General features: G+C 44.0%; 1 protein-coding gene across 1 annotated transcript in view; it reads left to right on the forward strand.

The window, feature by feature from the left end:
• Nucleotides 1-17732, forward strand: part of LOC134440941 (dystonin-like) — a 235715-nt gene extending 217983 nt beyond the window's left edge. The window contains exons 99-111 of the mRNA XM_063191098.1: nt 373-561; nt 949-1081; nt 2151-2314; nt 2901-3063; nt 3525-3679; nt 4056-4130; nt 6068-6085; nt 10150-10267; nt 11017-11082; nt 13219-13415; nt 14131-14238; nt 15735-15861; nt 16420-17732. Of these exons, the coding sequence (XP_063047168.1) occupies nt 373-561; nt 949-1081; nt 2151-2314; nt 2901-3063; nt 3525-3679; nt 4056-4130; nt 6068-6085; nt 10150-10267; nt 11017-11082; nt 13219-13415; nt 14131-14238; nt 15735-15861; nt 16420-16694 (1788 nt within the window). The 3' untranslated portion in view covers nt 16695-17732. The remainder of the gene's footprint in view (nt 1-372; nt 562-948; nt 1082-2150; nt 2315-2900; nt 3064-3524; nt 3680-4055; nt 4131-6067; nt 6086-10149; nt 10268-11016; nt 11083-13218; nt 13416-14130; nt 14239-15734; nt 15862-16419) is intronic.
• The last annotated feature ends 222 nt before the right edge of the window (nt 17733-17954 follow it).

Below are 17954 nucleotides of genomic sequence, written 5' to 3' on the forward strand. Positions count from 1 at the left end.
TTGTCCCCCTGTCCCCCTCTCCCCCTCTCTCCCTCTCCCCCTCTCTCCTCTCCTCTCCCCTCTCCCCCTCTCCCCCCTCTCTCCCTCTCCCTCTCCCCTTGTCCCCCTGTCCCCCTCTCCCCCTCTCCCCTCTCCCCCTCTCTCCTCTCCCCTATCACCCTCTCCCCCTCTCCCCCTCTCTCCCTCTCCCTCTCCCCTTGTCCCCCTGTCCCCCTATCACCCTCTCCCCCTCTACCCCTCTCTCCTCTCTCCCTCTCCCCTTGTCCTCCTGTTCCCCTATTTCCCTTTCTCCTGTCTCCTCTCCCCTATCCCCTCTCCCCTCTCCCCTGTCCCCCTGTCCCCTGTCCTCCGTCCCCCCTTATCCTCCTCCAGGTGCAGGCCTGGGCGCGGCAGCACCAGCAGCGGTTGGCGACGGCCCTGGGGGAGCTGCAGAGCACCCAGGAGCTGGTGGAGCGGCTGCTGGAGTGGCTGCAGTGGGCCGAGAGCACCCTCACCACCAAGGACAAGGAGCCCACGCCGCAGGAGATCGAGGAGGTCAAGGCTCTCATCGCACAGCACCAGGTACTGGACTGTACTATGAGTAGTGTTGCACCGATACCGATTCCAGTATACGCCGGGGCCCCGATACTGCACTAAAATGGTGGAATCAGCATCGGGGAGTACCAACAAATAGGGCACCGATATCATTTACAGATGCTCGTATGACACTTGAACGCAGCCTTGATCTTAGTTATTTTATATCAGAGGTTCTTAAAAAGTAGTAAAAGTTCTGCTGGATTCACTTTGTACAGTGTTAGTCTTTTTCCTGTTTCACAAAGGTACAAGTGATTACATTTTGGTGGTGATCCAGATCAGGAACCGGAACCAGGATCACTTAAAGGGGACTACTGCAGGTGTGAAAATCCCCTAAAAACTCCTGTTTGTTTCCTTTCCTTTTCTTTTCCGCAGGCCTTTATGGAGGAAATGACCCGGAAACAGCCTGACGTGGACAAGGTCACCAAGACCCACAAGAGGAAGTCGATAGCGGAGGCACCTGGACAATCCCAAATACCCGTACTGGAGAAAGGTCGCACTCCAGGAAGTAAGTTTTCCTAAACCAGTGGCTCCAAAACGTTTTCAGTGGGGACCCCCTATTGGACCCCTTTGGAATATTATTAGTTGGTTTCCAATGGGTAACTTTATTGCAACCAACAACTGCAGCTGGCATAGCACCTGGACAATCCCAAATACCCGTACTGGAGAAAGGTCGCACTCCAGGAAGTAAGTCTCCCTAAACCAGTGGTTCCCAAACTGAGGGTAGGGACCCCTAGGGAGGTCACGAAGGTGTTGAAGGGGGGTTGCCTACAAAAGGTTCATTGTATAAATCCACAGGTTAACATAAGTCCATAATTTGGTTAGTAACAGCACTTGTGGATTTTTGATAGAAAGATATTTGCTGTAGTGTGGATTTCTAGCAATATCAGCGGACAAACTATTAATGGAAAATCTAGCACTATTAATAAAAAAAAATGGAATGGAAAAAATTGGCTTGGGTCACGAAAATATTCGGAAGTCCAAAGGTGGGTCCCTGATGAAAAGTTTGCCCTAAACTATCCTGGGGTGCAAGCGCCATTGCTAATGGATCAGTAAGAAACTTTGTTTGTTGCCAATGGGTAATTGCATTGCAACCAACAGCTGCAGCTGACATAGTTAACCACTACGTACATTACGGTTTTGAGAAACACCTTTGCCGGCCCTTCCCCGTCTCTCTCTCGCAACTCACTTCCTGTCTATGCTTCACTGTCCTGTTTGAGAAAAAAAACAATAAAGGCTTGTAAAGCCCCAAAAATACCTAAAAAAAAGAAACTTAGTTGGTTTCCAATGGGTAATTGCATGGCAACCAACAACTGCAGCTGACATAGTTAACAACTACGTATGTTATGGTTTTGAGGAACACAATCCTGATCCTGAAACATCACCATCTGTATCACATATGGTCCATAATATCTGCCATCTGTTTCAGGGATACACTTGACTGTCCACACTAACTATTTAGTGCAGAGAAAATCTTTCCAGTTTAATCCACGTAGAACCTTTGGTACTTCAAAGAGTCTCTGTTGTGGATATCATGTTGAAATGTTTTGTCGTTGTTTATTTGTGTCTGTCTGTAGGGAAGCGCTCTCCTACCCAAAGCATGTACACCGCAGCTGCACAAACGCAGGTGGAGACCAAGAACCCGCGAGTTAACCTCCTGGTCAGCAAGTGGCAGCAGGTCTGGCTCCTGGCTCTGGACAGGCGGAGGAAACTCAACGACGCTCTGGACCGACTGGAGGAGGTCAGTTACCAGCCAATTTATTTTTTGTTTTTTGTGCAGCACATTGACTTGCACCTGTGTGTGAATTGCGCTATACAAATAAACTTGCCTTGCCTTGCCTTTCCTTGGCTTGCCTCTAGTTTTAGACTTTTAGAAAAAGAACGTAGCCCCCATAATGCACTCTGTTCCACCAGTGAAACACTGTGAAGGTAATTACCACAGTACTACACCACTATGACAAATCACAGGGCCTATAGTAATGCTTTAGTGATCTCATTCACCCAGCTCATGTTCTCCAAAGAGCTAAACTTTGAGCAACTGGGCTTCTCCTTGGAGGTTGAAAGACAATCCAATGGGCTCACCTTTTAACTCAGACCATTCTGATAGTGATTATAGATATCTCAGGCTGTCTTATCCTGGTTTTGAGATGTAACTTAAGAAATAGTTTTTGACACTATTTTTGGGGGAAAATTTGCAGTACACAGCACAGTGTTTGTAGAATGATGTTTGCCACAGTGTGGGGTATGAGTAAGCTCTTCGCCATGTACAACCCATTAAACCAACTGGTTTCCGTTGTGTGTGGTTTTTTTTTCTTTCTTGCATTCAGTTGAAGGAATTTGCCAACTTCGACTTTGACGTATGGCGGAAGCGCTACATGCGGTGGATGAACCACAAGAAGTCGCGCGTGATGGATTTCTTCCGCCGCATCGACAAAGACCAGGACGGCAAAGTCACTCGACAGGAGTTTATCGAAGGCATCCTGTCCTCCAGTAAGTTGTCATCATAAGATGTCATCACCTGTAGTAGTCACCGCCGGGAGAAGACGAATATCCTGATGATTGCTCCTGTAAAAACCATTAGATCAATGTGGGACTCAGGGAAAGTCTCCCTTCTAAGGATGATGCCAGGAGAGGTTCATTAAAAAAGTAGATCTTTCATCAGTTACTGATGTTGACTAATGCGGATCCAATGAAGCAGCAAGGAGGAAATCGCACACCATTGAAGCCGATGCATAAATGATTTTAATGCATAAGGAAAATAAAGAAGGTGCTACCTTCGTTATTTTCTTTATTTTCCTAAATAATTTATGCATCGGCATCAGTGGATGCGAGTTCCTCCTTGCTGCTTCATTGGATTACTTTGTGGAACCAACGCACCCTCCCGGCTACAAACATAAAGGCGCGACACCCCTTTGGAGTAAAGACTAATGCGGATCTTCCATCTTTTTCAGAATTCCCCACCAACCGCATGGAGATGAGCGCCGTGGCTGACATTTTTGACCGTGATGGAGACGGCTATATCGACTACTACGAGTTTGTGGCTGCCCTTCATCCAAACAAGGATGCCTACAAACCCCTCACAGACGCAGACAAGATAGAAGACGAGGTATGAATACGTAGTCTTGTAAGGTGCACCGTGCATTACTAGTTGTGCTAGTTTGCAATGCTGTACTAGTTGTTGACAAGGCTTTACTGCCTACTGCCATACAGCAGTACTACACTAGAACAGCATTACAGAATCTGTATGTAGTAATATATTTCCACTTAGTCATTGGCATTGTCAATGTCTTGACTAATGACAGCACAAAGCACAATACCCAATTGTGAATCTCCCTCTTCTCTCTCTCTCTCTTTATCTGTCTATCTATCTCTCTCTCTCTCTCTCTCTCTTTCTCTCTCTCTCTCTCTCTCTCTCTCTCTCTCTCTCTCTCTCTCTCTCTCTATCTATCTCTCTCTGAATCCTCCTGTCTTACATCACTCAGGTAACTCGTCAAGTTGCGAAATGTAAATGCCCCAAACGATTCCAAGTGGAGCAGATCGGCGCCAACAAGTACCGGGTACGTATTCGACTTACGTTAACACCTGTCATGACCTCACGGCTCACGTTTCAAACAGTGTTTAGATCTCGTAGCAACAATGCTATCAACTCCGACAGTCCAGATTCACCAGAACAGACAGTGGTCTGTGCCAAACAAACAGCCATGCCAGTAACAAATCATGCAAGCCCAACCCAACCGGCCCTCCCCTGCCTCTGAAGAGCAGTGGCCATACCCAGGGCTCGAATTGTAGGGGGATGGTGTAGTCTACGTAGAATGCAGGTATACGGAGTATACCCACTTCTAAATTTTAGGGGCTTCAGTATACCCACTTACAATTGATTGATCCATTATTTAGAATAGCATAAATATATACAGTATACCCTCTTCAAAAATGCTCGAATATACAGTATACCCACTTCAAAAAAGTAGACTACACCACTGTTGTAGGGGGATGGTGCCCTGTTATGAAAATGGTCTAAAATCATCCCCCTCAATGAAAATAGTCAAAAATCTTCCCCCTCTTAAACAGGCCTGCCTTTATTACATATTGTGTTAAAATTGCAACATTAATTAAGTACATTTCCAAAATGTTCTCGGAGGACAAACCCCTGAACCCCCAATAATCAGAATCCATCTCTGACCACCCCCCTGGTTTGATTTTACAACTACCACTGGCCATATCCATGTGTAGGCAGATATACTAGTGCCTGCCTTGTGCCTTGGTTCACCGTGCTAAGTGGTAACCCGCTCAAAAAACAAAAAGCTGTTAGTGTGTTGGAGCGTATTCTCACCGCGTTGAAAACTGGCTGGTTTTTCTTGTCAAGTGAAAGCGAGAAGGCAAACTCCTGAGTGTGGAAAATTGGCGGTTTTCCATTGACCCCTGTTAACCATCTGACGAAGTAGGACCTGTATGCCCCCACGTGTAACGCCTGCCAAAGAGAATGACTTCAGCCCAGCTGAATGCAGGCTTTGATTCCTGTTTTTTTCCTTTTCTTTCACAGTTTCAGAAATAGGATATGGGGGTTTTGTCGGAAGAGAGGGCCTTGCGTAGCCTCTTCCAAAAAAAATATGAAACATGTGAACTTTAACCCAGTTATGTGTCCATTTATTTCTGGGCACTGCTGACGCCATAGAATTACACGCACAATTAGAGAATCCGGACACTGGACAAGAGTTCTGATTTGAGCCATTTTAGGTAGACTGATTATCATCGACTTTCAAATCTCTTCGAGACTTGGCCTGACCAAGGGCATAATAATTAACATTTCCCAAACGGCATGGTTGACCCATCTCTGACTAGAAGCAACACTGAAGGTGTTGCGTCATTAGGAGGGTACAGCCTGGCTAATTTTAGATTAATCCCAGGCTGCATTATAGCAGTTTCAACAGACCATTGCTAGAAATGAAGCCTAACTCACAAGATAAAAAATAACATAATGATTTTTGGTAACACTTTATTTTAGGGATACATCTATAAGCAATTATACATACAATTTTAATGCCTGCATAAGTAACTTGTAAGGCATGTACTAAGCAAACGCTAAGGCCTACTAGGTCCTTACTAAGGTTAAATTGGTAATAAATCCCTTATTGTGCATGAACAACACGTTTGCGAATACATGCCCAACAAATGTTTGATTTTGCTTAGTACATGCCTTACAAGTTACTTATACAGGCACATTGTATGTTTTAGTGCTAATAGATGTATCCCTAAAATAAAGTGTTACCTGATTTTTTTGTAATGTGGTTCTAGATTTTGATTCATCAATCATGAACAAATCCACTTGTATGGTGTTATTTATTTGAATATGATAACACAAACCTTGATGATCTAGCCTATAGTATCCGATGTAGTACAGTAAGTGAAATGTATAGTTGTCATGCTATATGACCATAACATACTAGATGACTAATATTCATCTTTTGTTTTTTTGATTGCTTCCCTCCCTCATCAGTTCTACCTTGGAAATCAGGTATATACGCCCTCTTTATGGTCAAATGCTTCTGCTACCTGTGTGCTTTTGTTTGTGTCTTTTTGTTTTTAACGTTAACCACTTTTCCCCAATACTCCGATATTTAACCCTAATGTTCTGTTTTAGAAGCTAAGCGAGGAGAAAACAGTTCTAGAATGTTACACTACACCAGTAACATTTGCAGTGTTATTTTAACACTAAGAAGAGAGTCGATTATTTTAACGCTCTTTCTAATTTGTCTCTCTTAGTCACTGTTGAACAGAACTGCAAACATTACAGAGTACAATGTGGTGTAAAATCAGTCAGCATGTAGTGCCTAGGGGTCCAACCTCGTTGACCCATCCTCAGACTCAAGGCCTATGTAGTACAGCACATACTGTCGTGTAGTGTGGGAAATGGCTGAGGGCAGGCAGACTCACCACAGTAGGGGAGTACGTTACAGTGACTCCATCGCCCCCTCTGGCCAGGGCTGGACTGGCCATCTGGCATAGCGGGCATTTCCCAGTGGACCCTGCACCCTCGTGGGCCCTTATTTTCAGAAATGTAAAGGGGGAAAAAAACACTTTTTTACATTTGTGAAAATTGGGGCCCACAAGGGTGCGGGGCCCACAGGTGAGCCAGTTCTGTGCCGCTAATTATGAGGGGCCCCTTTAAGCCAAAAGTGCCCGGGCCCTATTTCTCCCCCAGGACAGCCCTGGCAGAGGAGTACGTTACAGTGACTCCATCGCCCCCTCTGGCTCTGGATTACCCTCTATTCTTCTTCTTTCATGTACGTAGTCGGGGAGAAATGGCTGAGTGTGAAAACCGGCACATTAGTCACCCCTGTTGACAAGCCCCTCCAGTGCTAAAAGACTGGCTCAACACGCCGAGCATGTCTCACATCTATAGATGCAGACAAAGGGGCTATAGGACAGAATAGAGTCATTGTATTGATTTCTGGGGAATGTAGTGAGATAATGCGACCCCCCCTCCCCTCAAAACAACTCGCCAACATTTCGTAAAGGCAATGAAATTGTGATCCATAGGGAACTGACAGTCCATACATCAAGTGCAGCCGTGGCAGCACGCTGCTTTCGAAATACAGAAAGCATACAGTCAGCCCGTGTACTGTAGTGACCCAATCAAATTGCAGTCAGCTAGTGTAGTGAGCCAATCAAATTGATCCATAAGGTCTATACATCAAGCACAGTCGTGGCATACAGCTTTCGAATCCCAGAAAGCATACAGTCAGCCTGTGTACTGTAGTGAGCCAATCAAATTGCAGTCAGTCAGTATAGTGAGCCAATCAAATGAGGTCCATACGTCTAGTGCAGGCATGGCATGTTGCTTTCCAATCAGAGAAAGCCCCTAAAGCTCGTCTCTCTCCCCCTATTGCAACAGTACAGTACCTTATATAGTGGTACTGGCCCGTGCTCAGGCCCCGTGTTCTGATTTATGTCTTGACCCTTTTATAACTCTGCCTTTTATAACTTTTCTGGAAATGATTTAATAAGGCTTGTGTGCTGTGCAGTGCACCCCTCCCCGACCCGACCCATCGCATCCCCCCGGTTAACTCCTTGCTTTAACCTGCTGGCCAAAGACAGTTTTTTTTTTTTTTTCCTGCTGCTGAGTGTGTTTGTGTTTCTGTTGCTTTGACTTTTATTTTGGTTGGCTGTGGCAGTTGGGATGAGCTTCCTCTATTTTCGTTTATTTATTTGCGTTTTTCTGGCTTGAATTTACAAATGTATGACTCACACTTGAAGATGTCATTGATCACATGATCTCATGGGCTGCGGGATAATTTGCTCATTTTTTTTTCATTATATGAAAAATGTACAATTTTTTGCCTGACTTAAGTTTGTAAAGGAAGTCCATGCTTTTTAAAAAACAGCTTCTTTTTATTTTTTGTTTTATTCCTTCTCTTTTTAAGTTTTCTTTATATCAAGCTTCTTTTTGTCATGTGCGTCAGTCTGTGTGTACGGCTTGCTTATTTACACATCAACTGAAACGCTTCTGTTTAACAGTTTGGTCTGGTTCAATGCTTACACGACACCTATACCGCCGATGAGACATTAACAAACAGGGACTATCAAAACTATCAAAACTCCCAACTACACGTGTCCGTGTTGGAAAGCTGTATCCTGGTAAATGGTTATTCTATAAGCCGTTTTGTTTTCGTTGTGACTTTTTTTTCTTATTCTTCTTATCCTGATCATTTCTTCAGAAATCATGTCTGTTTTTTATAACTGTACGTACTTGATCACCAAATTCACCCAGTTGGCATTAAATCATTTTGATGGGGATATGTCATATCAGAGTGTTGGAATGGATGGAATAAACTTAATGTTAAAATAAAATTAAAAAACGAGAGAGATGCCAGTTCAGAAGGCCATCAGTATCTGTGGTCATCTTCTGAGTATCGCAGCATACTGTAGCTGGCTTGACAGAGAATAGCAATCACACCCCCATACCCCTACACCCCCCACCGCACCTCCCCTCACGTGTCCCTCCCCACACCTATCCCTGCCCCACCTCTCCTCTCCCCTCCTGAGGTCTAGCTGCATTCGTTGGCATCAGTGTTCAGTCGACACATCCTCTCGTTGCAGTGAATATGTTGGTGTGCACTTGACAGTAGCTATTAGCAGAGTGTACATGTTTGTCACTTGTCTCTGTGCTGGTGGTTTGCGGCATAATGTCGATGTCTCGGTCTGCTTTTACGTTCTTTTTTTTGTTGACATCATTTTTTTTGGTTTGGTTACTGTGAGCGTTGATGTCATTTGGTTTTGTTACTGTGAGCGTCGATATGATTTGGTTTCTGTGAGCATGAAGCCTTAAGTGTTGTGTTGTGAAGTGTGTACCACGTACATGGCCATATCCAACTGGTAAGCCATTCAGTCTCACACAACTGGATACCGGTACGGTAGTTGACATTTTTTGGAGAGGATAGCTTACTGTCTGTCTCAGTGGAGATGAACTAGAGTCTAGACCTGGGGGCGTATTACAGAAAACTTCCAATCTTAAATCAGAAGGAGACAAAAAAAAAAATCTCCAGTCTGGCATTACTAAAAGCAAATCCTAACTCCGTTTAGGAATCTTATCTTATCTTTGGAAATCCTGTCTCATCTGAGCCGTATACCGACTTGCCAGACAGAGGAGAGTTATCACCAGACTATGTTGCAGCACACCCTAGTGGCCTCTTGCAGTCTAATTACAAGTCTTTGGTCTAGAACAGTATTTCCCCAAACCTTTTTTTCTCCTGTGTGCCCCCTAAGCCTTTTTGTAATGTCATGAGATAGCTCTTCCTCTATCCCAGTGTGGCTATATGCCACTGGTTTGTTATCACTACGAATAACGAATAAAACATGTTTATTTTTCCATGTACAATGATATCATAATCAGCACCTTGTCCACAAACCAGAAATGGTCGAAGAAAATGAAATATTGAAATGTGAATCATTTGATTTCACAGCAGATGAACTGCAACACTCGTATGAACAATTTTCACTGAGACTCTGAGCAATCGACAGAAACAATGACGGCTCTTGCACTAACACACAGCACGGGCATCACGCTTCACCCAGTTGGATTGACCATTCACTTCCACGCTTGTTTTTTTACATTGGAATGAGGCATTTGCTAATTGTGCTGTACGTAATGTTTTTGCCCAAGTCAACAGTCCTTACTGAGAATTAAGAAACCTGAAGTACAAAAAATCTTAAGAGTTATTCACAAATGCATTCACAAGTTGTATTTATTTACACACTCTGATTGAAATTGATATAACAATTGATTTATAAAATGATTCCCTTGAAAATGTGATGTCACATCTCAAGGGGGCTATTCTTAAAATTTAAGTTGAAATGAAACATTGTTAAAAAAAAAAAACATGTAACCAAAACCACCTGCAGATTCAAGACTTCTTGTTTCTCGGATTTCTCAGTTTGACTGTAAGCTTGGCGCTGTTACTCAAAAGTCCCATTGTTATTCCATTGGAATTCTCACGTTTTTACTCTTTCCTCCCCTTCCATCATCATCATCTTCATCATCTTCATCCTCCTCCTCCTCCCGTGACCGTGCTCCTGCAGTTTGGGGATTCCCAACAACTCCGTCTGGTCCGCATCCTCCGCAGTACCGTCATGGTCCGCGTGGGAGGTGGCTGGATGGCCCTGGACGAGTTTCTGGTCAAGAACGACCCTTGTCGAGGTACAAACACATCACAACACACTACAAACCTTTTCGTTTTCAGGTTTAACAAGTCCTTTTTTTCTCGATTCTTAACGTCTTCATCAAAACGCTTCAGTGTTAACAGCACATTGTAAGTTGTCTTCCTTTTGTAGTGTTAGATGCTACCGTAGCTTGTAGTCCGTTTTGGTCGTAACCCTCTACCTTGCAGGACGTTTCGGTCTTCACCTTCTTCAGTGTCAGGCAAATGGTTTGCCCGGCTCTGAGAAAGGTAAAGACCGTAACATCTGACGGGCAATAAAAGTACACAACGTGGAGTGCTGTCCTATTGTCTTTATTTTGTATAATTCCCAAGGAATGACGACCCAGTTGCTTTTGAGTTGAACGAGTTATAGTACTTAGTTTGTTTCATAGCAATGCTATCTTTAGATCTGCTACTGAAATGTTGACATGACTAATGTTGTCTGTCATGCAGCTGTTACTCTGTGTGTAATTCTGTCTGTCTGTGAGGCTGTGGTTCTGTCTGTTATTCTGCTAATGCAATGTCCAGATATCCTTCTCTCTGCTGTCTTTTGGCTGTTTCTGACCGCTTGTAATTCTCCTTCTGCATTTAACAGCTGTAATATATGTGTGTGTCTTTTTTCTCTATTGTTTCCGTTTTCTGGCAACGTTTCCTGCTTATAACATTTCTTTCTGCTTTCTTTCTTCCTTTCTCTGTGACTTCTGTGTCATGTCTTCTTCCTCCTCCTCCTCCTCCTCCTCCTTTTTAGTTCATCATCACGGAAGCAAAATGTTGCGCTCGGAATCAAACTCGTCAATTACTCAGTCTCCTATAGGTTGGCACCTCTCACAATTTCTCTCCTTGATCCATCCCAGTGGTATGTGAGCACCTGCATCTCTGCGTGCTTGTGCCCATGCCTGTCTGTGTGCGCGCATATGTGTGTGTGTGTGTGTGTGTGTTTATCAGAGCTGTGCAAAATCAGAAATATAGTAAACCAGAGGTTCAGAAGTAAGAAACGCTGAAGTCAAAACGCTGCCTACACAGTTCCCTTCCAACACAGCAGGTGGCGTCACTGGCATAGCTGGTCTACCTGTCTTGAGCCCTCATCGTGATCAGCTGAATCAGAGCTGTTTGGGTCAGATTTGTGGACAGTGATGAGCAACCTATATTCACTATTCATGATTCATATTCATGATTCATATCACAAATGACTCAAATGACAAATTTAGTCAGATTATTGCCCTAACTATTGCCCTGTTAAACAACCATGTGGCCAGGAGGTCTGGTGATTTTGACAGATTAAAAACATGTCATTTGGAATTATGGATTATTACTGGATTGTAAACTGATGAGGATCAGGGTGCCCATCGCTGATTGTGGCAGGATGTTTACTTTCTGAACCTGTGGTCGCCACCTCTGGTGTGTGTATAGTGTACATACACGCGTGTGTGTATGTGTGTGTGATGGTTGAGACCACTTCCACTGTAACCTCCTAACCATCCACATCACCTGCTCTGCTGCCTCCCTGGCACCTCCAGACTCTTACTCTAATCTGCCCCGCAGTAGCCCCTCTGCTTATGTACTGTACTCTCCCTCCTGATCTGGGGTGCATTTCTGGAAAGCGTAGTTGCTAACTATGTTAGCTACTTTGATGGTTGCAATGCAATTTCCCATTGACAACTACCCAAGTTGCTAACTAGCTAACAACTACGCTTTCGAGAAATGCAGCCCAGGCTGTGTTGATCTGCCAGTCCTGTCCCGCAGTAGCCTCTATGCTTCTCTCTGCCTGTAGCTAATCTTTCTATAAAGGCCTAGATGCTGTGCATGTACCCGAGCTTTGCATGGATCTACTGTAGTTTCGTGTCATCTTAAAATTATATCTTTTACAGTCTCTTGCAATGCAGTGAAGTGCGGTGACAATCTGCGACCTTGACAATCTCTGCAACTACAGTAGTTAAAGGAAGATTAGACCATTAGACCATTAGTTAGATAGGGAACAGGAGTCAAGAGTCGCTCGCTCTCTCTCTCTCTCTCTCTCTCTCTCTCTCTCTCTCTCTCTCTCTCTCTCTCTCTCTCTCTCTCTCTCTCTCTCTCTCTTTCTCATACACACACACACATCAACACACACACACACACACACACACACACACACACACACACACACACACACACACACACACACACACACACACACACACACTTACTATGCCTACATGGAGCGGAGGGAAAGGATTTGAAATGGCAGAATTAAGTAGATAGTGGATAGGCATTGCAAACTGGATAGGCATTGCATACAAGCAAACGACCAAACTGACTCGATGTTTAGGGTGTTTACTGCACATGAGATGAAGGAGAGAGGGAACAGCATAGTCGAACAAAGTCGAACCTCTGCCAAGGAAAACATTGCCAAACAATTGTGATGCCTATTTCTTAATCAGATTTAAGATTGTAGACATACAACCATATTTGCTAGTTACTGTTCGCCATCGCGAAGCATTGTCGTTTATTTACGTTAGCCAATCTCACTTCACAATCTGTTGAAGTTTGTGACTGGTGTGTGTGTGTGTGTGTGTGTGTGTGTGTGTGTGTGTGTGTGTGTGTGTGTGTGTGTGTGTGTGTGTGTGTGTGTGTGTGTGTGTGTGTGTGTGTGTGTGTGTGTGTGTGTGAGAAAGAAAGTGTTCCACACCAGCTGTGCACCACCACAAATGAGTCGAACCATCTGCATGTGATTCACCTTCACCCATCACTGTGTTGTGGTTTTGATGGTTTCATTACAAGTAGTTTTGAAAAAGTCATCGTGTACCTTTCACCATAAAAAATGAATTCATCTTTCCATGACTGGAAATGAATTCATGTTGTTTATTTTCCCTCATTGTGTCATTTCTCATTTTCTTTCCATGGTCCTTCAACAGTTTGCTCATTACTCCGCGTCTTCTTCTTTCTTTTCCTACACACACACACACACACACAGCCAAAGGAAGGACAAATGTGGAGCTTCGAGAGAAGTTCATTCTCCCAGAAGGCACCACTCAGGTGATGGCAAGTTTCCGCTACAGAGGTCGTAGGTCGCGACCCTCGTCGAGAGCGGCCTCCCCGAACCGCTCCAACTCCACGAGCCACAGCTGTCCTGCGCAGCAGCCCAACCCAACACAGACCAGTACCCCTAAGGTAAGTACAGCACACCACAGCACAGCACAGCACAGCACAGCATAGCACAGTACAGGCAGCTTGGAAATCAAATGCCTCTTTTCCACTACCGATTTTCTGGTAGGCTTACAGTTCGACACAGCACGACTCGGATTTCACTTTTTGCTTTTTTCGATTGAGCCTATTCGATTGAGTGTTGCGCCTATTTCATAAGCAAAAAGTGGCGGCCAAGTCGAGCTGTGTTGAGCTGTAGGTCGACCAGAAAACCAACAGTGGAAAAGAGGCAAAAATTTAACCATGTTGTTTTTAGCCTCCAATATCTAGCTGCATCTGTCACCTCTCTGATCATCAGCATCAACATTTTTATGATTTAAAACTTCTGTTTGTTGTTTGTGCCATTTTTATATGTTTTTCTGTTTCTGTACTTTATTTGTCATTTGTGGTTCAATTCCCTTTTTTCCTATTGTTCGTTAAAGTAGCCTTACATCAATATTTTGTGTTTTTCATGTCTGGGGTGCATTTCTCTGAAGCATAGTTGTTAGCAAGTTAGCAACTTGTGTGGTTTCCAATGGGGAATTGCGCTACAAACGAACAAAGTAGCCAGCGTAGTTAGCAACTACGGTTTCGAGAAATGCACCCCTGTTGTGTTTTTTGTTTATGTTCTTCATGTTGATCTTCACCTTTTCCCATCCCTTTGTGTCTCTTTTTTTGTTGATTTTGCCATTGTTCCTCACAGTGCCAACACATAACCCGCAATTATGATAAACCCTGGCTGACAAACAGCAAATCTTCCACCCCTCTAAAATCATCCGACTCCTTTGACAGCCAAGGGTCTTCCACAGAGGTATAGTGCTGAAACGCACGATGTCTTCAAAAAGCCCGATTCGATTGCCACTAACCACCACCGGTTGCTGTCCAACTGACATCAGTACTATACTTCCTCCCACACTCTCTCACTGTCTGCCATTTTAGCCATCTTCACAGTTCATAAAGTTAGCTCTTCTCTTCTCATGCATGTGGAAAGTAGAGCACACACATGGAGTATCAGCTACAGTCGCAGACTTGAGACTGCGTTTGATCTGATTTCAGTTGGATATGGTGCTCCAGAGTACAATGCACTAACCACCTGTAGTGTATGTGTTTGAGTGTGTGTGTGTGTTTGAGTGTGTGTTTGAGTGTGTGTGTGTGTGTGTGTGTGTGTGTGTGTGTGTGTGTGTGTGTGTGTGTGTGTGTGTGTGTGTGTGTGTGTGTGTGTGTGTGTGTGTGTGTGTGTGTGTGTGTGTGTGTGTCTGTGTGACTGTGTGACTGTGTGTGTGTGTGTGTGTCTGTGTGTCTGTGTGCGTGTGTACTTATGTGTGTCTGTCGGTCTGTCTGTGTGAGAGAGGGAGACAGAGAGGGTGAGAAAGAGAGAGAACATGAGTGTGTGAGAGAGAGATAGCGAGAGAGAGCATGAGTGGGAGAGAGAGAGAGAGAGAGAGGGGGGAAGAGAGTCAATATTCCTTTGAAGATTCTAACCACACTAACCCACTCTGTCCTCTTTCAGTGTGTGCCAAACTGCTTTAAAACAACTAGTCCATTATTTAACACAATGCCTCCTTTCTCTTCAAATTTCTTCTTCAACTGTCATTTGGCATAGTTTGGTGTAGTTTAATCTCATCTCAGCTAAGGATTTGTTGATTTGAAATACACACTTACAGCCTGATTATTCTACTCTGGGGGAAAAAATGATCATTAACATTATACTAAAAAGCAGACCTTGGTAGTGTATACAAATACATGATTACAGCCTTCTGGCATTGAATCTGAAGTGTCTATTCACAAGGGAATAAGAACTCCTCTTAGTGGAGCACACATGAGAAGGTCTCATTTAGGGGTGGGCGATATGACGATATTATATCGTGAATCGCGATATTGAGTAAAATATCGTCTCGAATCTGCCAAAGTGGAGAAATCGTATAGATCGTCTTGCAGTGAGGATGTTTATTATCATTATCAGAGTGATGTTTTCTCACTTGTGTTGTTGTCTTAACTTTATTCAATACATTATTGTATTCCAATTGTACACTTTATGAGAGTATCATCAGTGTGTTAACATTTTATTGACTGCAAATTACAAATTGCAAGTATATGAAAGTTGTTTTTTGTTGTTTTTATTTTTTGGATGGAAGATCGTGATAAAAAATCGAAATCGTGATTTCATGTTAAAATATCGTGATACAACATTTTTGCCATATCGCCCACCCCTAGTCTCATTGCTGTGAGGCAAGTGTGCGTAGTCTCACTTGCAGGCTGTGGTTTCTGGAAGTGCCTTTTCTAAATATGTACCTTTCGCGTCCACAGAGTACACCCATCCAAGGCAGCAAACTGCGGCTGCCGGGGTACCTCTCGGGAAAAGGCTTCCAGCAGTCCGGAGAGGAAGGCACTCTCATATCTGCTGCAGTATTGAAGGCACGGGGGCAGTCATTCGGTGAGTTGGTGGTTGGTGATTTTTTTTTTTAGCCTCTTAGTGCAGATGGGGTCGCTGGCGGGTCTATTCACTATTTGCTGAGTGAATGAGGGGGGCAAGCATGAAGTAAAAAAAAAATGGATTTGTGTTAAATCAAGCTACAGCGTTTGTTTGTACATTCTACCAAAGCAAATGCTCACAGGAACCCTCACTCACGGCCACTTGTGAGTTCCCTCTGCTGCCCTCTGTAGGCTATGGCAGTATGAACTATTTAGCACTGCCTTAGTGATTTGGGATACTGTGGTGCTTTGTTATCTCAAAGCATATTGCAGCTACAAATATATTTCCTGTGTACGCTGTTTTCACAAATGGCATGCCAAATGGCACGGCAATGCATTCCTCACACCATTTCTTTATTATTACACAAACGCGTTCGGCGTTCTGCCTTCTTCAGTTTTACAATATTTTGGGTCAGCACCTTAAAAAGAAGAAAATCCTGTTGGGTGAAGCCTGCTCCAATCTTAATGAACTTCCTGTGTGTTGCTAATTCTCCTCTCATGTGCTCTGTGTCCTCTGCAGACTCCAAGAAGGGCCTGAGCCGGCCCGGTAGCAAGGCAGGTAGCCGCGGCAGCAGCCGGCGAGGCAGCGACGCCTCCGACTTCGACATCTCCGACATCCAATCGGTGTGCTCCGACGCGTCCGAGTCCGCGACGCCGGACACCAGCCGGACGCCGGCCACGCCCCGCTCCGCCCCCCGGGCACACGGCGGCAAGCCCTCCAAGATCCCCACGCCCCAACGGAGGTCCACGCCCGTCCACACCACTAGCAAACTGGCCAAGACCTCCAAGAGATAGTCAGGAGCTGACCCCCCAACCCAACCCAACCCAACCCCTCACCCCTCCTCATCCCCACACCAATCAGCACTGACACTGACAACTGGAGACACATAGACTGACACTTAAAAAAAGGACTCTTGTACTAGTTAGTTAACTTAAGAAAGTTGTAGCAAGGTGTAAAATATTCCATGGGAGAGAAAAGAAAAAAAAGAAAAAACGAATGTGGTGTTATGTGGAGCGTGAATGGTTATTATTGCCTATGGCCTTGTGATGAATTCATGTCTGTATTTTATTTCATGTGAATAATTGTCCTGTCAAAAAAGATGATTGTTATTATTGTTAATTGTTTATTATTTTATTGATGCTTTTTTCCTGTTAAAGGTTAGGCGGAAAAAATGAACAAAAAAATGTACATTGTTGAGTTAAACTAACAATTTTACACGAGTTGTGCTCTGAAAGAGATGCTGAATGTACTGTATTTTTATTTTATTTTTCGAGCTGACAAGCGTTTGGACAGACGGTGCGTCTCTGTACTCTGCTATGGCAACACTATTATTTATTCATCTATTTAAAAGTGCAATGAAGTGCTGCCGTTAGACATATAAAAGGGCAATACTTAATATACTGTACAAAAAAACAAATCATCATAACCATGGCAAATACATTCTGAAATCTTTCAAAAAAAAAAAAAAGAAAGAAAACGCAAACTGTGCAAGCTACTAAACCTAGCAGTAACCTTAAACTTATGGCCTTTAATCGACATCATACTCACTCTGTGCACCTGCGGTTAACCGTTTTATTTTGATGAACTTGTGTGTGTGTGTGTGCGTGTGTACGTGTGTAATGATGATGAGTGTGTGAGCTGGGTGTGATGTGTGTATGCACCCTGGAACTCCAAACAGGTCTCTGTTGAGACCCTGGAAGGCAGAGATGTTCAGAGGTGCATTCATGTCAGTGTACTGTATGGTTGTACTTTTATTTTGCCTGAGTGGAAAAGGATTACCCTTAAAAAACCATGTCTTTTTGTAATAAAGAAATCTGCTTGCAGAAATCCACCGCGGTATACAGAGGTCATGCATTCACACACACACACAGGACAGATCCAGAGTACATCCATCGCTACCACTAATTCAGAGGGAGGGGGCAATGTGATGCAGTGCACTAAGCCCCCCGACCCCCATAACATATATATGCTTGCATGCCCTTGGGGACCCCGGTTCGAGGCTGACCTCGGTCATTTACCAACCCTTACCTCAACTCTCCCTCATGCCCATTTCC

Source organism: Engraulis encrasicolus, chromosome 24 (assembly GCF_034702125.1).
Source record: "Engraulis encrasicolus isolate BLACKSEA-1 chromosome 24, IST_EnEncr_1.0, whole genome shotgun sequence".
Taxonomy (NCBI): domain Eukaryota; kingdom Metazoa; phylum Chordata; class Actinopteri; order Clupeiformes; family Engraulidae; genus Engraulis; species Engraulis encrasicolus.